Source organism: Apteryx rowi, unplaced genomic scaffold (assembly GCF_003343035.1).
Source record: "Apteryx rowi isolate R43461 unplaced genomic scaffold, aptRow1 scaffold_62, whole genome shotgun sequence".
In the NCBI taxonomy this organism is placed as follows: domain Eukaryota; kingdom Metazoa; phylum Chordata; class Aves; order Apterygiformes; family Apterygidae; genus Apteryx; species Apteryx rowi.
In genome coordinates this window covers 808,292-830,626 of record NW_020450894.1, presented here as the reverse complement: position 1 = coordinate 830,626, position 22,335 = coordinate 808,292, and the positions used below count along the sequence as shown (strand labels likewise).

Below are 22,335 nucleotides of genomic sequence, written 5' to 3'. Positions count from 1 at the left end.
GTTTAAAATGAGGCCACAGCTCTCCTGTGTGCATGTATTAGAGTCTGAGGAAATGTTTGATCCTTAACAGCCAGCTACTTTGGTATAGCTGGGCAAAGTGAGTGAGGTGAAAGAAGTTTGATTTCAACGCTGAAGAAGGTAAGAATACGTAGCTCCTGTATCAGAGACACAAGTGGAGCCTGTGCGTCAGATTCGGGAGGTAGCATTTCCCTCTGGAAACTCACCAAAGGACACAAGAAGATGTCTTCTTCCTTCCGGAAGATTTCTTTCCCTATTCTTCTCTGCCATTTGTTATGAGCTTTGGTACAGGTGGCAAGGTAGACTGTGAAACCCTGCTTTCCAGTCAGGATATTTGCCTGACTTGTTAGCCCCTGGTGAAATCAGTGCTGCTGCAGCTTCATTGCCATGGGAACCTTCAGTTACTAAATTTAATCCGGCTCAGGGTTTGCTTGCCTGTTCTGTTGCTGCAACGTAGACAGGTGATAAGCAATGTATCGATTCTATGGTATATCACGCCAAAATGATTAGGCGATGATATTACCGCAGTATTGCAGTCTCTGGATTATTGCTCTTGTGTTCTGCTCTGAACTGCCTGGCCTTCCTGTGCCTGCCGTCATCCTCTTCTTCCTCCCTCCCTGCAGAGCAGAGGCAGCACTGTCTGAGTGGTCTTTCTGGTCCAGCAGTGGGCAAAGGTAGGGCCCATAGGCCACCTCTCCTTGCTGGTGGTACTCCCTCCTCCCTGCTGCAGAGCCACCAAGCATGGTGTGCCCATGGGCCACAGTGGGGGATACATACTGCTGGGGGAGGGACTTATTTTAAAATGCCTTTACTGCAGCCCTGCTGCAGGGGCGCTTCTGAAAAGTGTCATGGTAGACAGGGCATTGCCACGGAAAGACATTTCATATCACTGTAACTTCAGGATAAAGGATCTTGAAGTTCTTTCAGGGTTGTTTAGGTTGTTGGTAACTAATGTTTTGTCCGTCTGTAGTTTAATTTAGTGATGCTACGTCACTTCATACGGAATTCAGCAGTGAGCATAGAGTGCGTCAAGGATTATGCTAAAATGCTGGCTGATTACTGATTAATCAGTTAAAGGTTTTAAATTGTGTCCTTTAAATTATGGAATCATGCATCTTAATTTAAAAAACAATAATTGAGAAGGATGGATAAAGATATGGATTTACCCAATGTAACATATTTTCTGTGATATTTGATCATGCCAAGTATTTTCAAGCCAACAGAGGCATTTTAGGACTGGTCATGATTCTCTGATTGAAGTTACCTGCTAAAATGACTCTCCACTTTGTCTTTGTAGGTACTACATTGGTCGCCAGATGTTTGTGGTGGTGTCCACACCAGAGATGATCAAGCATATCTTAGTGACAGACTTCAGTAACTTCACCAACAGAACTGTAAGTAGATAGAAAGGTTGTCTCTGGGGACAGAAGTGGTAGTACTGCTAGCCTGAGTTCTGACCAGAAGTGACTGCAAGAGAGCTGGATAGGCAGGGAAAGATGCACAACATGGTTCAGTAAAACTTAAAGATATATAAACTCACACTATATACATTTCAGTCAAATGCTTCTGTTATCAGGACACTCTGAGGCTAAAATGCCATTAAAAGAGGTGCGATGCGCTTGTGATTGAGGCATGGGATGGACACTGAATAGAGAGTGTTTCAATATCCAGTTTTACTACTGATCCCCTGTGAAATCCTGGTGAAATCACTCTCTAGCTCTCTGCCTTACTTCCCAGACTGTAACATGGGGACAGTATTACTTGCTTTCTCCCAGCCATGGTCTGTTTTGTATTTTTAGACTTGCTGCGGCAGGAGCAAGCTGCCTGGGACAGGGCCATGCCTCCCGCAGCTAACATATGTTGCTTTATCTTATTTATCACTGTGAAAATAACAAATGGCAGAGAATGAAGTTAGGGTTAGCAAGGACTCATACATATTCTGTTGATGACTTATTTATATGCACATATGTGTTAAAAAGCTTTTTCAAGGGCTATTTGGAACAAATAATGAGGGGGTAATGGCTAGATTTACAGCAGTTCCTCAACATTTTACAAGGAAATACTGTCACTGTGACCACACGTTGCCTCAGTGTCTTCCGTTCCCTTCTTCCTCCTGGCCCCTTCGTATGCTCAAACCTGCTGAAATAAAACCACATATATTCAGGAGGGCTGTGTATGCCCTTAGAGGAAATGTCTCCCCTGATCAGCTATCTGTCTCCTCTGTCCCTCTGCTCCTCTGCCCAACCCATCAATCTGCTCATAGACTGTTTGTCCACTGTGTTTGCTTGTGCTGGTGCATAAGGTTTATCTTGTGAATACCTGTATCTTATAACTACTCATACCAGTGTCCCCTCGTTCTGCCTGTAACGCCCATCTGAATGGAGGAATCCCAGCATACAGGTTTCTTAGGCTGAAGTTCTTGTGTGTCATAAGGGTCTCTGCTGCGTTTCTCTGTATTTGAAGAAACTTCCTGTCCCTTTCCTTCTGCTCCCAAGCAGGAACCCTGTCTCTTCTTGTCTACACCTTTCCCATTCTTTTCTCCTGAACATTTGATGGGAGCAGATTATCCGCATTATTCATAATGTTAGCTGGTGTCCAAATAACAGCTCTCTGAAATTAGAGAGCATTCCTTTGAGGAAACATTGAGATATTCATTCTGCTCTTAATTTTAGTCAGCCTTGTCATTTGAACACATTTGTCTGTGCATTGCCACCTTTCTTATATTGGCAGAATTCTTCTTTCTCTTAGGGCTTTTATGGTTTATTTCTCTTTCCCTTGGTTGTACATCTGTCTGTCATGGTCTATAACACTTGTGTTCCTCTCTAAAATTCACATAATTCAGGTTACTCTAGCCAGTCTCCCTCTGCCTTTTTTTCTTCAGCAGAGATCTTTTAGATACAGCTGTCTGTGTAGGTTCATATCTTACCCTTATCACTTGACTGTCCCCTGAACCATTGGTGGGTTTTCTGCACAACACCCTATTTTATGTGTGAGGAACTGAGGCACAGATAGAGCGATATCCCCAACACTAACCAGAAAACCTGTGGCAAATGTGAAAATTTAATTCCTACCCCTCACTTTAACAAAGGGTGTAGTTTTCCCCCTATGCACTATTGCTATTTCTGGCTTGGTTCATACCCATGAATCTTATTTAAATGAACTTGCTTTGTCTTGTATGCTTTTTATCTGCTTGTTCTGTGGTCTTCTCACACAGCTGCAATCTTCAGGTGTTTATATCTCTCATCTTCCACTTTATTCCCCCTCTTCCATCCATTGCTCTTCCTTTCCTGAGAAACAGCAGTCTTCCCTTTCTGGGACCTGCCACATCCAACTCTGGGATCTTTTTCCTCATTTAAATTTTTGCCCTGAAAGCTGCATGTCCTCTTGAATTCACAGTCAACTCTCTCAGTGAAGTGTTTTGTTATGGTATATGTAAAGGTTTCTATACAAAAATAAATAATGTTGGATGGTATGTAATGAAGGCCAGTTGAATGTATTCAAATGTAATTTTGGCTGTATGTGAATAATGGTTGCAAGGTGAGAGCAAGAAAAGCACTTTCCGAGTAATAGAATTCTTTCTTCTCATATTGACTGAATAAATGTTGTTTTGGGGCTTTTAATGGGATTGCTACTGTTTATATCTTTTAAAATTACTGAAAGCAAACTCCTTTACTTTAAGGAAGAGTTTCTATTTGCCAGTGGAGAATTTAAAATACAAAATACCTCCCTCTTTCTTACTTTACCCTTTCCTTCCCAAATGCTCTGCTGATGAATGGTTATAGGATTCACTTTGGAGTTAATGCTGTGCACGAAGCTAGGCTAATATATTTCAGTCCAGACGTGGCATTCTTGTGTTATTTCAGTCCCAAACCTTTTTTGGCTTGACAGTGTTAGTCTTTTAGAGTGAGAAGGATGGGGAAGGGGTTGGGACTGGTGGGTTTGAACAGACCTTGGGAAAACCCACTGCACTCTTCCCCCCCCCCCCAAAAGCATTGCCAAAACCAAGATTTGTACCTCATGCACCAGAGGGGCAATGTCAGTATATTAAACCAGAGTGCTGTAAAGATGCATTATTCACCACGCTGTAGCAGTTGGAGCAGTCTTATGTTAACAAAGTGTCACTAAACTGCATGATGTATAGCACTAGTTCTCAAAGCTAAGTGTATTAGAGGGTGGAAGAAGTTGATAATTCATGTGTATTGTCCTGCTCTTCCAATTATTGTTTTTATGTATATATATATGTATATATACATTAGAGTAAGAGACAATGGGAAATTGTACTTGTGAAGTGTTGTAAACAGTGAATGTACTTGATGGACAAGAGCTGATAAGATGATGATTTGGTGAACTTTTATTAAAGCTGTCTGTAACGTGATGTCATATCTTTGATCACCTGTAAGAAGAATGACCTTAATCCATAATTGTGTCCTTGCTGGCTGCTTGCTGAAAGTATTCAAAAGGTGTGGGAATCAGAATGGTTTTAATCTGCTGAAAGGACTTTTGGAAAAGTTTGCATAGTTTAATACCTAGGCAAGAGACCACATGGTTCAGTGAAGGCAACAGGTAAAGGGCCATGTTATCCATGGTCTTGGGGGCTGAATCCAAAGAGTGTGAAGACACAGTGTCTGGTTGTGTTACTGTGACTGGAAACTGCTTCTCCCCTTACTGCATTTGGGGATTCCTGATCCGGAGCAGCCCTCATGGAGTTCGAGAGGACGTCTTTGCCTGATTTCCTTCTGGAGGAATAGAGAGGGTTTGACATCACTCTTGAAATAATGAAAAACTCATGTTTCTCCTTTTTCTGCTGGAAGGAAGCTGGCATGGCATTCTTTTGGTCTTGAAGGGATCTTATTATGGTTGTACTGGTACTGGCAGTAGTTTTGAGTAGCTTAACCTGATTTCTTTTTTCTGATTGACTATTTGAGCACCATAAGGATTTCTCATGTGTGGAGAGGAGCTCCTAGCACTCTCAGATGGCGGGCAAAGCTCAGTGGGCCAAGGCAAGGCAATAGCACCAGGTGCTGGTTTAGTTGGCCCTGTCCATGCTGAATAGGGCTGTCTACACTTGAATGACAGCTCTGGAAAAAGCAGTGTCTTGTGCTCTGTCTCCACATCCAGATAAACCTAGTCCACTTGCATGCTTTTTCCACATCGAGCCTATCTGCTCACTCATTATATAGACAAACTAGATTTTGCATGTGAACAGAAGCCAAGCTATTGTTCGTTTTATGCATTTATGTTTCCCTTTGATATTATACATTGCACATCTTCAGTATGAATATCTTTTGAATATTGCTGTAAAGAGCATTTTAGGTTCCCTTGCTGCCTTCTATTGTTTTTGAGTTACTGATTAATACTTCTTGTGACAGAACTGTATGGTGACTGAAGATCAAACCTGCATTAAGGTTCACTTCATTTTTTTAACAAGCAACTAAGTCTAGCACACAGGGTGTTATTTCCCTGGAAGCATGGGGTATATTTTAGCATTATCCATATAATCACAGGAAGGCAATAATGACCTCCTTTTTTTCCACTTAATTTTTACTTGATTAAGGTGAGTGTTGCAACCATTTAAAAACAAAAATGTCTAGTGTAATGTACCTTCATACTTGAGGCATATGAATTCTTTTCCCTATGTTTTTAATTATAGTCTAAGAAGAAAAGATGAAAATTAGTTTCTAGACCTTCTGCCAAAAAAAATATGGAATTGATTTTAATTTAGGTTAACCATGGAAACCTCAGCCAGAACTCTAGGCAGGGCTCTGCTGCAGTAAATGATACCTTCTTCTCACATCCACGGTAAATTGTCTCTTGAATGGAAGTTGTCTTTTAAGAGCACTAACACTATTCCTTAACCTTTTTAGTTGCATTGCTGTGTTGTGTGGGACATGTTTATGACGTTTGTTGTATTCTGTCAGGCAAGATAATGATACATAATGTGTTTTCAGATTGTTTTTAATTTCTGCATTGAAAAATTATTCTTGAACTGGTGCTTGGGAATCGTTAAAGTATACGTTTAAAAATGTAGGAGCAGAATGTTCTGACATAGCAATTTGAAGGGAGATATGGCAGTTACCCAGTTGGTCTGTCATTTAAATGGCAAATCGTTTCAGAAGCTGCAGGCCAAGCTATTTGCCAAGAAAGCAGATCAGTGAGCCCTAAGGCAAAGGTAAATACTGGCTAGTCAAGGTTTGTCTGGCTGCAGGAGTCAGTGTTTTGCCAGGATTAATACAGCTAGCACAAGCAGAAACTAGTAGTTGGTTCAGACCAGATCCTGAACTCTGCATCCCGACCAACTGGAGGAGGGTGATGTTTTTAAATATACAAATCTATACCTATTCCAACAGCTGTAAGATAATGCCACTATTTTCTCATCCATTTTTGCTGTTATAATGGAAGAAAATAACACATACTGGAATAACAACAAATAATAATGAAGAAGTAAAAATAACAAAATAGTAGCAAAGCTGGTGTAACATGGCACTACAAATTCTTTGTGTGCCCTGGAAGGAAAAGGAGTTGGGACAGCTCTCTTTTCTTTCTGCTTTTGTTTGTCCTTCCCCCTTCCTCCTCCTAATTCATCTATGTGGGATGTCATTATTCTTTTTGTATGTGTAATTAGCCTGTTACCCTGTGCTGGTGGCCTCATCTTTATTTTGTTTTATCTGTAAAGCTTCAGGCCTACCTGTAGCGTTAAGCAAACCATTTCCAATCGCCAGATTGGAAGGGGGCTATTTTCAGCATCTTGTTCAGCTATGGTCCAGGACGGCTGACGTACCACTGCATCAGCTGCTCTTTCTGATCTCTGGTTTGAGGATAGAGTAGCAGCATGAAAAGTGTGTGTGTATGATGCACTCTCAAAAGCTACATCCAAATATTGGGTCAGGTCTGCAGCCAACATAAATCAGCGTAGTTGCGTTAACTTCAGACGCCCCTACGATGACTGATACTGATGACGCCTCTCCGGAGCGTGGCTGAGATGCACGACTGCCTGAAAACACCTCAGTGACTGGCCACGTGTGCATGCTCTAGGCCTTTTGCAAATATCTTGCGCAGGATTTTACTTGACACATTATGTCTTAGTTTTTAGAGCGTGCGCATGATGTACTGTAATTCAGTGAACGCAAAAATTCAGTTGTGTATCCAAACCCATATCCAAGCCCTGGCTTATGGGTTGGGCTGTTTCTTCAGTCTCTCTCTCACAAACATGGTTTTTGTTTTGAAAAATAAAACCACTAAAATATTCATTTGGAGATATGTCATTTAAAAATAGTTAAGGAACAAAATATTGTTTGCTATTGACGAAAACACACATACACGCTGTCTTGACCTCGTACCCTTGCTTGTTTGGTTTAGAAATGTTTCGTTTCTTCAGATTAAATGTCATAGGATTATTTCCTGTTCTGGCAATGTCATCATCATCATCACCTCAAGTGAAATTCTTAGTTTATTTCCAAACTGTTGTTGCAAAATGCCATAAACTCAGTTTGTAAACAGATGACTGATGTGCCTTGTTAGAGGCTCACCTGCACGTGGGGGCATGGTTTGGAGCAGTAGTGATGCACAGTATGATCGTGGGTAAGTCAATATTTGGAAAATGATTCAAAGAATTTAAGCAAGAGAAAAAAAATAATGTAATATATAAATCATGACATCTTTTTTCCATCCTTTAAGCTCACTGTACACAAGTGATGTTCCACCATGAGCTAATAATTTCATTTTAATCTTTAGCTTTAAAAACAAGCTGTTTTTTGAGACAGTGGGGTGAAGGATGGTGGTATAAGTTTGTTTACTGCTTTCTGTCTTTTTTAGATATGATTCTTCATTTTCTCTCTCCTTTATCTTGTTTACTGCTGGGTTAACACAGGGCATGCAAGGTGACTTACCTAAGGCTTTTGTACCTTAACTGGTTTTAGAAGGAGTTGTTACACCTGCATGTGTGCACACATGTATTTTTGTATTTACTTGTGGATGCATACAGATGCACGCATTTTTGGGTTTGGGTCTCTTCTTGGCTTGAGGAAATGCTGAAACTTTTGGAGGTTTTCATTAGACCCTTGCAGGCAACAACTGCGCCTCGTCTTATGGGAATTTTGCAAAATGTGCATCTTATACATGCCATGGTGATGTTTCCCTTCAGGGCACAACAAAGCGGTCGCACCTGCTGGCAGGCAGTGCCTTGAATGCACAGTCCTCTGTCCTTCTGAACTGCGATGTTTTTCCTCCCTCTCTTTGTAGGACAAATTCAAGCAAGTGTCAATCCTACCACATGTACAACAAGGCTCAGTCTCACTGAGCTGAGAATATTCAGTGCTTCCAAGAATCATTCTGTGCCTTACGAGGATAAGTGAAAAGGTGTCCAAGCAGTGAATTTATTAAGATTTACTTTTTTGCCTAGCAGTTTTCTGCAGCTGCTCCATCATAGTTGGTTTGAAATCTTGGCTGGTATGGCATCTTTATATAAAGGGAATTATGCTAGCGGAGAATGTGCTTGGCTGTATATCACTTAACTGTTTAATATTAATTTGTTTGACTCCATATTTCTGGGTGCTGTTGTATAATCATGTGAGGCTGGAGGTCTGAGAGATTTTCCGGTGCCAGCCACTGCCAGGGAGCTGAGCAAGGGCCCTTATCCTTGGTTTGGTCCAATCTCCCTGGACCGTGCAGGAGAGGTTGCTTTCCCCAGAGTGCCTTGGTGGTTATCTTCTACATGTAGTAGAATACCTTCATAGCTGTGTCAATGTAAATGTAACCATTTTACCCTTTCCCCTACCTTTTAAAATACCTTTTAATTCTGGGTTTCTTTTCTTCTTTGCTCATCTTGGTTTCAGAGCTTGACAGTTAATTTTTCTGAGTGATTAAATCCAGTTTTGTTTAAATGTTTTAAAGTAGTAGTGCATATGTTTGCAATAGACACTTTAAAAAATTAATATAATAAATATTGAGAGGGTCATTTCTTTCAGACTGTGTATGCCTTTTTATGCATGCACAACAAATTGCCCCTTATTCTCCATCTGCTGCAGCTAATAGCACAAAACTAATGTTGTCAAATGATCACTGCTATTGACTAAAATTAATCAGACTTTGGCTTCAGTTAGCCTTAAAGAAAGACTTAACATATTAGTAGACTATGTTCTTGGGACCACCTGATCATCTGAACCCCAGTGAGATGAAGTCTGGTTTTGTGATTAGGGCTCTAGGCTGGGATTTAGGCGTTCTGAGCTCAGTTTTTGGCTTTACTACAGAATTCCTGGGCTCACAAGGGCAAATCATTTAGGAAGTGCTTTGTCACCTTAACAAATGTTAAAGAGTATGCTGGGAATTTCCACCTGGACATTATCATTAGAGAATGTTAGTACTTTAGAACTGATGGCAAAGGGTTGGGTTTTGATATATCTGTTAATCCAAATAGTTTAAAAGAAAAGAAAAAGAAGCTTCAGAATTGAAGAGGGAAAAGTTTTATTGAAAAGCTTGTGTTTTTTTCATTTGGAGTAATTTTCTATTTTGAAATATTTGTTAATATTAACTTTACTATTTTTAAATTTTAACAGATTCAAATGACTCGTCGGTATTTTGTGGACTATCTTCTCATATGTTTTTGTCATTTTTCTTTTGTAAGTTCTGATTCAGAAGGGGAAATCTGAGTCCTGCAATGTGGGAAAGCTCATTTGTACTTACTGTGGACATCTGACTTGTCAATGCTGATTACTACTCACAAAAAGATGTTAGCATTTGCTTACTTCTATGCATGTTCTTATCTCTTATTTAATTCAGTGGGTCATCTGTGTATATTTACCTTGTTATATTTATTAATAGTCTGTCCAGAATGGAGAACATTTCCTTAATTTGGAGTCTTTGTCCTTCTGTGCTTTACTTGAAGTGACTTAACAGCGTCTCTTGTCACACGTTTAAGTATTTGATAAAGATGAATTCCTGAAAGTTTAAGAGAACACTGATAGGTATGGTTTTGAGTGCCACAGAATTGGTTACAAACAAGCAATTAAAAAAATGCTGACTGTATTTAAATCCAGTTAGTTTTTACAACATAAAAGGATAGTCTAGTTGACTGACTTGGCAAGACCTCTTGTTAAAGAGGAGCACCTCTCACTGATGTTTTATTTTCTTTGAGGGGTTACTTGGGTGGCTTGTTTTTTTAGGAAGGTTTGTTATCGGGTTGCCCTCTTGCCTGTGACTGTGCTCACAGGGTGGTTGCATCGACCGCTGAACTGTATTGCAGCGGGAGAGAGCCCTCCTTGGAGGGGTCAGCGTCCCCCCACCGCAGTGGCCACAGCGTCACGGGGCTTGGAGGAAGCCACGCATCTTGGGATGGTGCTGTTTGAGCGGGCTGATATATTATTGTCCAGGTAGACCACGTGAATTTGCTTGCCTAAGATGTATGAATTTCTAATTGAGGAAGAGAAAAACAGTATTTGTCACATCTCCGGGTAAGACAGCAAATAAAAAGAGCTGATTCCTTCTGTATGATGGACGAGCAGAGACAGCAGAAGCAGATGGGCTGTATACAGATGGGACGGAACAATAAAGATTTCTCACTTTTGCATATTGTAGCTCTTCTCCAGAATTACAAAGGGCATGGGCTATCTGTTTTCAGATGTTATGGGACATCAACCTCAGCAATATAAAAAGCACTGTGATTGACTGTAAGGAGGCTAGAAGGCTCAAAAGCAACTTTCCTCTTTTCTCTTGTTTCCCCTATGAAGGCATGATGAATCAGTAGGTTGAGACCATGCCTGATGTTGAGATGCAGAGTCATCTTACCGTTTATAGGATGTGTGTGATGCAAGTTATTTTTCAGCATGGATCTAAATATTTGAATCTATCCCTAAGTCTTTCTTTGATTTATTAATGGGCTGCTGCCATCACCATGGTATCCAGATACCTCTTCCGTTAGGAAGGCTGCAAAGCGGAGTGGTGAGGAAATTTACATTTTTAATTCTCTGCTCCCCACACCTGTAAATATAAGAAATGGTTTGCAGAACCACAAACACAAGGGCAATATGGCATCGAGAAATGACTCGAGTTGTTGCATTGTTTCGTTTGTCTTTAATGTTTGTTCCTTATGCTATTATACTGCAGCCATTGTTGGTTCAATACCTGCTCCTAGGTAGACATCAGAACACCAGATGGATTACGTACTTTGCAGCACTAATGATAGTGACTGATAATGTGTGCAAATCTCCCTTTCACTGATTGTTCAAGGCAGTTAAGAAATACTGAGTACAGCTGTACATAATTATGCTTCTTTTGAAACTAAACCAGGCTGTGAAATTTCTGTTCCTGGAAAATGGTCAAAATTAGTCAATAACAGAAACAAAACAAAACAAACAACAAAAACCCAAACCCTTTGCATGTACTTAGTTAATGGTGTATTGTGACATGCTATTTCTTAGATGCAAGGCTTCCCTGCCAAGTCTATTGAGATTTAAAGAAAAAAAAGGCAAAAAAAAAAAAAGCTGCATAATGAAACTACAAAAAGGTGATTTTGCTGCAGGTGTAGGAAGATGCTGATTTGGCAATACTCTGTGCCTGTGTGCTTGTTTATGTCAGAAGGAGTTTGGGTGTAGGTCTGAGTATGTATGTGTCTTAGCATGTTGCAGATATGTGTGAGGGTAGAGTCACTCTTTCTACCCACTTGCTATTTGTTTCTTACATTTCTTGGAGTTACTGTAGGATCAACTGAAATCATCTTTATCTGCTTATTTATCCCTGCTGGATTTTTTTCTGTCATTCTGCAAAATTTTCTAAATGACTGAAGAAAATGAGAACAGAGTTTTGTTAGGTTTTCCCTTCCCCTCCCCCAGAAAAATCTTGTTGAAGTTTGCCAATCACTTTTAAAGCCTACACTGGGCTTTTCTGCAGCACAGGAGATATCATTAAGGCTTTAAACCCACTAATGAGGGAAATGTGCGCTGCTTGAAGGCTCCTGCAATATTAACTACATCCAATTATGTTAGGTAAACGTATGAGCATAGTCAAAACAGGATGAAAGCATATCTTTCTATTCAGACCAAAAGCAGTCTTTGGAGCCAATCTTTCATCAAACTTGTATTGGCTATTTATTTACTGTTTTTGTTGCATCTTTTTTTATACTTCAACTCTGAAGAAAAACAACACTTATAGACAGGAAGGGACTATATATTCCCAGGGCTCTGATCCTTATTTAAAGAATCCATTTTATTGGTGGATAGTAGATGTGAAATTTTAAGACTGATAAATATTTTTTTCCTGTTTAAATTTAGTATTGCTTCCTTATCTAATTCTGTCCTCAGCTGGCTGTGCTATGAGTAACTGTGATACATGTGGAGTGGAGGTGCAGTTTGTGCTAGTCTTGCTGGTCCTGACCTTTGATTTCTGTTGATCTGTTGCTTTTCAAAAGGAAGTTGAACTTATTCGACATATTCAGAAATATGCTGAGTGTTTTTTTTCCTGAAGCCTATTCAGTCTAATAGCAGCGCTTTTAGATAATCCCTTATTTAAGACCTATGAAACTCTTATTTTCAGTAGGAGATTGGCTTTGTTTACAGCTTTCACCCTTTTCCTTATTCCTGCTATATAGTAGAGTGTCCTGTCCTCTGGTTCCTGCCTTTCCCGGCCTGGTTTTGTTAGGAGAAGAGTAATAAGTTTGTCATTTGTTCCAGAATTGATACAGGCTCAGACCTCAACATTTAGGTTGGCCTTTTTACATATTTGAACAATCAGGGTTGAGACACAGGGCTTTGCTTTGTTTTTGTGGGTTGATCCACTTTTGGAGGCAGCTTGCCTGCTCATGAACAAAAAGTCCCTTTGAAGCCTCTGGTGAAAGAGTAACCCATTCTGGTCTCAGCCAGTGACGTTTCATAGCACAGAGAACTCATTAATTTGTACCTTCCTGGAAGCCTAGAAGGTCAGCACTGAGCATCGGAGCAGCTGTGACCTGGCAAAATGAGAATGGGAATGGTTGTCCTGTATCACACCAAAGATCTGGGTAGTCCAGCTGGGTATCTGCTTCGCCAAGGTGGCCAGTAGCAGAGACTGGAGAGTGGTGTAATAGCAAGACGGAAAAAGTCTGTCTTCCCTCGGGCCTATCCAGTAACTAGTGCTGCTGTGGTGACTCCCAGAGCTGTGGGTTGCATCTGGGCATCATTTTTCCTAATGGCTATGTTGGCCATAAATCTGTTTCCCTCCTGCGTCTATTAGCTGTTAGGTACACAGATGACTTCTTTTCATGGACAACTTTTTTGTTTCTAATGTGATACAAGTACGTTTGGGAGCTTGCATGTGTGAGCATGTGAAGTTCATTCTTGTTCAGCGAGACTTAATGTGGTATAAGTGGGCATTACTATATTAAACCTTGGAATCTTTTACTTTTAAGTAGAAGTGGCTTTAAAAAGTATAACATTCCATATCAAGATTAGTGGAAATAAAGTTGTAAGCCTCTCTCCACCCACTCCTTCAGATAGCTTAATCCATTTACCTGCCTTTACGTTTATATTTGAATTTAAATGTAGGATTTTTTTTTTTTAAGATATCAGGATAATGTTCTTATCTAACACAATGCACAGATCATCCCCAATGGAGCCAAACCAGCTCAGACTGGGACTCCCTGTAGGATGGCGTTCTACGTTGCTGTGACACTGGCTATATATGCTGAATACCATGAGCCACTGCTATCCTGAATATAGTCGTACAAAGTGCAAATTTCATTGGGAAGAATTTGATGCATTGACATAATTCAAACTAAAAAGCAGTCCAGAACAAAACCCAGGTGCCTAAAGCATGGCACCAATCTGAAACTGAAGTCAAGTATGTAGCTTTTCTGTACTTTTTTTGATGGCAGGTAAGCATGCAGGTATTTAAGGTACCAGACCCCACACCTATTTTAAAGCTACTGGCATGCTGGAAACTGCAAACCTGGACTGACTGTGCTGAGACAAGCTCTCCTGTTTGGGATAAAAGTAACAAATGAGTTGTTTGTGTTCCCAAGGGATTCCAGCACCTCTGCTTCCAATTCATTGTTTATTTAGGATGGTATAAAGCTTTATATACTCTATGCTATCCTCACTAAAGCTCATAAGAATGTGTTAAGCAGTGAAAAATGGTTTCGAACAAGTTTTGGGCAAAGACTCTGCTCATTTCCTATTTAACTTGATCTGGTTAACTCAGTGTTTCTCACTAGACTCATTGCTGCACAGTTAGGTGTGGGGCAAAGAAAGCCCTGATCCAGAGGGTTGTGGGCTGGTGCCCTCTTCTGAATTTTGCAGCAGTGATTTAAGATAACATTATTGCTACCAACCTTTTGTTAACAATGCAGTAGCTGGAGTTCCCACTCCCTGAGCGAGGCCTGGAGCACGGATCGTGTGGGCAGCCTTTGCCTGGTTCAGTACGGCGGCTTGTCCATCCGAGTTCACGTACCAATGCAGCCTTTTCCCAAGCCCTGCAGGCTGACTTTGCACTGACACAGATGATGAGCGCTCACAGGGTCTTTCTACCAGCTCCATTGCAATGGTGGTAATCTGTGGTATAGGGGAGCGACGGACATCAGATGGGGTAAGTGGCATCTTCAGTTGCTGCAGCTGTTTTTTCAGTGGTTATCGGACTGTAGACTGGAACATTGTTGTCTGATCTTTGCAAAAAATTACCTCGTGTCTGATAGCTTTCCTGTGGGTAAAAACTTTATGCCGCTCTCTGATTTTTGTTTGTGGTCACACCCTATGTAATGTTCATTCTGCAAGAGTAAAAACTCCAGGAGAAAGAGCATTTAGAGACTACACACCCCTTACCACTAACACTCAGTCACAGCTATAAATCTTATGGATCGTAAGTGAAAAATGAGTCTGCAGGTCTCATTTTAGTCTCTAGTGAGAATTCATCTTTGTTTATGTAGCAACCACATATCTTGGCACCATTTGTTGTAAATAGTGGATAGCTAATAGTTGGGTGGTCTGATGCTGTAGGGGGATGGAAGAGCTGCCACGTGTTTCGCAGGTGGAGGGCAGAGCACCTGCGAGCAAAAGCTTGCTTCAAACTTCCCAGCACCTTCTTGTTACTTTTTGGGCTCATTCACACCGGTGACCTTGTTCCCTGCTCTCCTGTTGAACAAGTGCTCCCAACTCTGAGCAGTCCTGGCTGCTGCTCATTTTCATGGGCTTCATTTAGGCACATGGGCCTAAAAAAAAAAAAAAGAAGAAGAAGAAAAGATTGCTGATCAATGTTAATTATTTACTCCCGCCAGTCTCCCCTCACTGCTGCTAAGCAATAGACACTAAAAAAACCCTACATTCTTTGCTGAAATAATGTCCTGTTCTCCTCCTTTTCCTTTCATACTTGGCCTTGCAGAAAGGATTTGGGGAAATAAGTCATAAAAACAAGAACTATCTTGCACTGTTCTGCTCTACTAGATTAATTCAAAGTTCAAGATACACAAGATATTCCTTTTCCCCTTTTCAAGGCAATTGCAAAGGACATTTTCACCACTTCCTTTTCCATTTTCAGTATGCGCATTTAGATGAAGCTAAAACTGCACTCTTGCACTTTTTATGCTGCTTTCCTAAAATAATTCTGAATAATTTAACAATAGCTCAGGAACATCCCAGTTTAACCAGTCATTGACCTTCAATCATGTTTTTATGTAAACAGGACTATAGTGGTATTTCATCAGTTCCAATGGAGCTGTATTGTAGCAGAGGTAATGGTGATATCTGTAATTACAGTTGCCCAACGTGTTCCATTACAATATTTAGCTTTCAGTAGTTTATCGAACTTGAACTGCTTCAATTAATATTTTCCATGTAGAATATTCCAGTCAAAATGGTCTAGCTATTTCTAAGAAGAAGCATAAAGAAAAGATAGGGTTATTTATCCATTGTAGGAAAAAAAAATAAACCGAATGCCCTTTTCTTTGACTTTGATCCCTCTGGTGTAAGAGCTGGATATAAAAAACACTTTGAAAATCTGACCAAACTGCTTAAGTTTATAAGCCTGTGAAGAATCTCAGTAAACACAGACTCAATAAAAATTATTAAAGACCATGGAAGCTCCCTGACAAAGCATTGCTCTCTGGTGACAGTGCTCTACAGATCACTAACTTCTACAAGTAGTTATATACACTATCCTACTAGAGATTGTAGAATCCTGAGTTTGTGGCGGATCCAATTCTCATGAAAGATTTTTTAAATATAATATTAAAAAAACACTTGTAGGACGTTACTATAATTTTTTTTTAATGTTACATTTGCAAAATCAAATAGATAACCTGTGGGAAAAATAGTATATGATAACATAGCTAAAGAGTTGGAACCATTTTTGCATATGCTTAATGATACAAAGGCCACACTCGGTCTAACATCTTCAAACCTTTTAATACTTTATTTTGCTCTCCTAGTTTCCTCCTAATATAATCTTATTTAACTGCAGTAGAAATATATGGCATGCTATACTGCCAGCCTCAAGAATTAAAAAGAATATATCTTACATGGCCCTTAATGTTTTCTGAGATTCAATTTAAATGTGTACACTTAAAAAGAACAATGGTAAATGCAAAAGTGGGAGGTTTTTGTTTTTAGAAATGTTTGGAAGATAGAAGTTTCATGATTTTGAAGAGTCAAAAGCTGAAATAAAAATTAATTTAAAAGGTTGATTGGAATATTTTGCTTTTATTGTAAAATCAAATTTGTTTCAAAATGCAAAGTTGTTTTGTTCCAAAAACATCTGTAACAAAATGTTTTGTTGGAACTTTCCTTCATTTTTCTTCCCAAAAGCCTGGAAAAAGAAATTGATTTTGCAGTGTTTCCAGTTTCTATCAAGCGGGCAACTTTATTTAAGTTCCTCCAGCCAGCTCTGGTTTTATTTTGTTTAATGTGTTATTTGAGTTTCTAGAGATAACCACCCCTGCCTACTTTGTGTTTGACCATTTCAGGTTAGAAGTTCTTTGGATGCACACCTCTGCTGGGTGGTTCTTCTCTTCTCAGTGGTCAAGGGGGGCAGCTCTCATTTCCTCACTCCTTTCAGCTGTTACCTTGGTGCTCATGGTAGCTTTTACATTATATTCTTTTTTATATTATTTTATTTTACGTCTATTTTATATTATATACTGTGTCAATTTTGGCTGTAAGAACTTAAGCTGGTCTCAGGGTTAAGACGTATCCTAAGGAAAAGTTTCACCAGGTTTTAGACATGCTGCAGGGGGTTGTTTTGAGTTTTGAGATCCCTTTTATTTATCAGGATGTCGGATGCTGGGGGGATTCAGCACTGATCTTAAATGCGGGAGAAACAGCTGGGCAGATGCAAAACTGGTTCTTGTGATGTGGCAGTATGTGCTGCACTGGCCAACACTGGTGGTTGGGAACCACAACCCCTTGTTTTCCCCTTCCTCCACCTTCCTTGGTAAATCTGTGCTTGGCAGATACTGGTAACATGCAAAAAAAAGTTAGGTGCATAGAGTTGAGTGTCATGTGTGCACTGAATACGTGTGTAGCCTTGAAATGTCACTGGTGCGTGGTCTTCTAGAGAGGGAGGCCTCTTTGCTCCTTCGCATGGGAAGAACTGGGTCCCTCTCTGCAGGCAGGACTATGGCAGCCTCTGGCCAGGTTACCTGTTGCCTTTATACGCACACCTAGCTGTTCTGGGGTTAGTACGCAATGCCAATTTGCAGGTGTTTCATTCTCACAGCTAGCAAATGTTCCTTCTCTGGGCACTTGATAAAAGAGGATCAAAATTCCTAACGCTTTTCTGTCTTATTATATATTTGTGGAGCTTCGAGCTTGTCTTACTTCTAAACCTGCTATCTAAGCCTGAAATACTAGCTGTGGATCTTTTGGGGAGTAAATGGCAGTTGAGGCAGCACAAGGAGATGTGGATTCAGGTTCTGACGCACCCCTGCAGGTTCATGTCATGAAAAGGCTGCCATAAAACTGAAGTAATGCGGTGGTGAAATGGGCCCTCCAAGTGCTGTGTCACCTGAAGGAGGCCCATTTTGCAAGAACGGGAGCTTTTGGGTGTGGTCTCTGATCTGTTTTTTTAATTTTGTCTTGTCCTAGAACTCTTAAAATTACAAGATATGGTGATGTACTTTATGCTTCACAGTCTGCCCTGCTTGCTATTACAAGCCTGTAGGTTTGAGAAAGCAAAAGTAGCTGATACTGTTATTTTGAACAAGGTACTTGCTGGTACTCAGAGGAGTATTTTAGCTGCTCTCCTTGAAGGAATTAAAAAGAATATGAGGAGCAGTCTGGTTACAGCTTTTTAGTGAAGTGAGGCTTTTTTCCCAATATTGTGAGCTTCAGGGAACTCATGATAATGTCATAAGTCCTGCAATATTATCTTTATGCAAAAGAACTTCATTATTGTTGAAATTATTGTATGATCAACAATTCTCTAACTTAAAAAACTTAAATAAAATGCATTCAAATTAATTTGTGTGAGAGTCAGATCAACAATTGCTCTTTCATATAGGCATATTCTGACATGCTTGGATAAATTAGAAGCCTTTTGTTTTGTTTTGTTTTTACTTGATTAGCGCAAACAAAAAATTGCAAATGTGAAATCTCGGAAGATAAAAACCCCAAAGTGTGCTATGCAACTACTCACAAAGGTTTATAGCCCAGCTCTTCTTGAGGGACAAATAAATGAGGAATTAAAGCAGATACTGCTATCAGGGAAATGCACTAGTGTTTTCACAGATAGATGTGGAAATCTTAAAACACAAACTTTGTTTTTTTCCCCGATGTCTAAATATGCACATAATGTAATTAGAAACAATTGTGAAGTAGCAGGATGGGAATTCAAATTCTTCAGTTAACAGGATAGTGCAGATGTGATTTGTTGACAGCTTGTTATGTTGCCATTACAGCTGACCTGGAGTTTTCTCTCTGAACAACTTTTCAAAAGAAAACTAACATAAAAAGGGTCATATTTGGCCAGGCATTTCCCTGTCTCTGACAGGGACCAGCAGCAGATGCTCAGAAAAAGAACTTGGCAAGTGCAGAGTAGTATTGCCTTTAATATAGCCTCCTAACTTCTGACTGTCAATGGCTTTTGGACTTCCTGAGCTGGAGGTTATATCCACATATTTTATTTTTAATAGTCATTTCCTTCCATTAGCTTGGTTTAATAGTATTTTGAACCCATTTATGTTTTTGAAATATCTGAAGAGTCTTCACAAGCCGGTCTTTATTTGCTTTACTTGAGTTTGCTTTCAAATTTTCATTTTGGCTTTGGGGGAAAAAAGGTAAAATACTTGTTTTTGGATTTATTGCATGCATATTGGAGCTTTTTGGTCTGATGAACTGATGCCAAGCATTCTGTTTCAAATCAGTTAAATGACACTTTGAAGTGTGTTTTGTATGTCAGGATGTTGTCTTATGGGAAATGTGAAGTTGGACAACAGCTTTTAGGTGCTGTATGGGAATTTAGAAGAAAGGTAGAAAACCTTTGAAAAGAGCTTCAGCTTTTAGTCATAATTTACTGCTTACTCAGGTGTTTTCTTTTAGTGTTTCTCACTGCTTTGAGATTTTAAGCTAGACTGGCCTGTTTATAATTTTATTTCTATATTACGTTTGAGTGAAAGAGTTCAAACTGAAATTGTCAATAAAATTTGAAATACATGAAAAACACTGGTATTTTTTATATCTACTCTGCTCTGAAGAAAAACTCTGCATACAAGTAATACTTTTAAACTAAGCAAGTGGTAGGTCTCCCCTTAGCCTGGCCAGCTTGGTTCTAGTAGGAATCAGAAAGTCTGAAGCATTTAACTCCCATTTTAGGAGCTTAAATTGAAAATTTAAATACTTAAAACCCTCACTTCACCATACCTAATGCTTGGAAGTGCCTTGAGTCCCTTGGCGCTTGCTATTTCAAAACAGAGGTGTCTCAGAAACTCTACTTCTGAGCAGGGTCAAAGGCATTTAGATGCCGAACTTCTCAGCCAGATCAAGACCCACCTCATGTCCCAGCCCAGGATATCTATGAATGAGACGTCTGAAGAGGATCTTGACATCACAGCTATACCCTGAAATTGCCTGGTTGTTCAGGCTCTGAAGAAAACAACAGCAGCAAACATGCTCCTTCAAGTCGCAAGAGGAGACAGTGGCACTGCTCCTCTTTTATACAACCCCCAGCCAAGGGAACCTGCCCAGTGTGCAAGAGAGGTTTTTGTGCTCTTTGCTGGAAGTATTTTCAAGGCACATATCTCATTGCTCTGGGAAGTGCCCTACCCAAAAACCCACATGTGATTATTGGGGAAGATGTGTTTTTAGGCTTTTCTGTTGAAGCTATTCTGCTTTGCATGCAGTCCTCAGGCATTCATGATAGAGAAAAAGCGTGTTTCTGTAGCCTAGTAGTTAGGGCACTCAGCTGGAGTAGGGAGGTGAAGGTTTCAGGTACTACTACAAAATATTGCTTATGCATCTTTATCTAATGATAGTTTATAAAACAGATATTGGAGAGGAAGTGGAACTCAAGGCTCTCTTCACATGGAGAATGCTCAAATTCTAGTCTCAATTTACTCCTAAATATTCCCTGAGGACAGGAAGGTTTAAGAACATCCTTCTTCCCAGCCTTAACTAGCCTGTGCTCCAGCCGTGATTGTTTTTTCCTTCTTCCTTATTCTTACTTCCTTACTCTTCTTCCCATCCTTATCCACAGGAAGGAATTACAACTTCTTTCCCCGTGTGCGAGTTGAGTTCCCTCCATAGCAGTGTGAAAGGGCATCACCACCATGGCTTTCTTCACTCTTCTGTTACAAGAAAGGGAGTAATCCCTGATCACAGCTTTAACATCTCTTCCTGAGCAGATTGTGTTATGACCTCCATGAGGAGGGAGGTGGCAAGGCCCTAGGAAAGTGCGGGACTCTTCCTGTGTGGTTGTTGTGGCAGTCTGGACAACTCAGTACTCAGGATACTGGCTACTGTGAGTCCTGGCATACTTCAGACCAAGGCATTTGGGTCAAGATTATGATGGGGTCAGCAGCCTTGAGGATAGGCAGTGGGATGCTGGATAATACTTAAAATCTCTCTTGGCATTCTCCAGGGTCTCCAGAGGTGTTGCAAATATGTCCTTGAATGAGCAGACTAATAGTACATGATGTTTCTATATAACCAAAAGATCAAGCTTTGTGTTCTACCCCAAGTTCATATGTGCATCCCCTGCCAGTCCCATATACACTGACTAATGATTGAAAACATGGGAATGTATCTGCAGCAACAAAAGTATTCAGGAACTGTTTTTCCCCCAATTCTCCTAACAATCTGTAAAAGGAATATTCTGGTCCTCAACCTTTCCTCTATGAAAAGTGTGCATAAACAGAGACACTTTTAATAGTGTTATGATTTTATGCAACACTAAATAGTCCAGTTATGTCAGCTGGAAACTAAATTTAAACATTATACTTAAAAACTGCTTCTCAGCAGAGCAGAAATGGAGTATAGAGTACAGGTTCTCTAGTACAACCTGAATTAGTTTATAATATCAGTACTCCTAATTAATTAACAGTAAGTATTTTTCTCTTTGGTTTGATTGTTTTGACCCCTTGTATGCAAAATGATGGGGGGGGTGGACTTAATTTTGATCTTATTTACACCAGCAAATGGGATGATGTGTGAATTGCATCAGTCCAGGTCAGACTGCAGGAGGCCATATGTGTTTATTTTAACATTTACGAATGGTTATATTTACCTCATAGCAATGACTTGCTTTGGTTTCTATTGACAAAACCATGACTTAAGAAAATGTTTGCAAGGACACGAACAGATGTTTCCAGGCAGCTTGCCACAAGGGGGGAAAAAGCCCGTTTTTAGTTGTAAGCTGGTGTTGGCCATGCCATTTTTCCAATGAGGAATGATGAATAGTAGCCATTAGTCAGTCATTGAAAAACCTGACTTGACAACAAAGGGATGAGCTTGGAGATGCCCTTTTGATAGTCTGATATATACAGTAGGCTGGAAGACAATTGCTGTAATCACTGCAACCAGTTCCCCCTTGTAACACTTTCTGAAGTCACTTAATGACCAGGAAGAACCTAAAAGCTTAGTAAAATAGATAATGCTTGGAGATTTTCTCCCCTCCTACCCAAGCATGATGGTTTTAACTTAAACTAAAAGTTTTACTGGACACGTATGAAATAGCCAAGCCACACAAACTTTTGGAGTTAAGTTTGGTGAAAATTTTTCCCTCCTTAACCATAAGAAGACCTCCTATATCAGAGATTCTAAAATCAAACTTCATTCAAATGGGCTTTTGTAGGGAAAAAGAAAGTGTAATAGACTCTCAGTAGGCTTAATGATGATCTGGGAGGGCCTTTTGGAAAATGCATGTGAAGAAAAG

The 22,335-nt window shown here is 40.0% G+C and overlaps 1 protein-coding gene across 3 annotated transcripts in view; it reads left to right on the top strand.

Moving 5' to 3' along the window:
* TBXAS1 (thromboxane A synthase 1) overlaps nt 1-22,335 on the top strand; it is a 234,144-nt gene that overhangs the window by 100,358 nt on the left and 111,451 nt on the right. For all 3 annotated transcript variants that reach the window (XM_026083866.1, XM_026083864.1, XM_026083865.1), the window contains one exon: nt 1,316-1,412. In XM_026083866.1, coding sequence (XP_025939651.1) covers nt 1,316-1,412 — 97 coding nt within the window. The remainder of the gene's footprint in view (nt 1-1,315; nt 1,413-22,335) is intronic.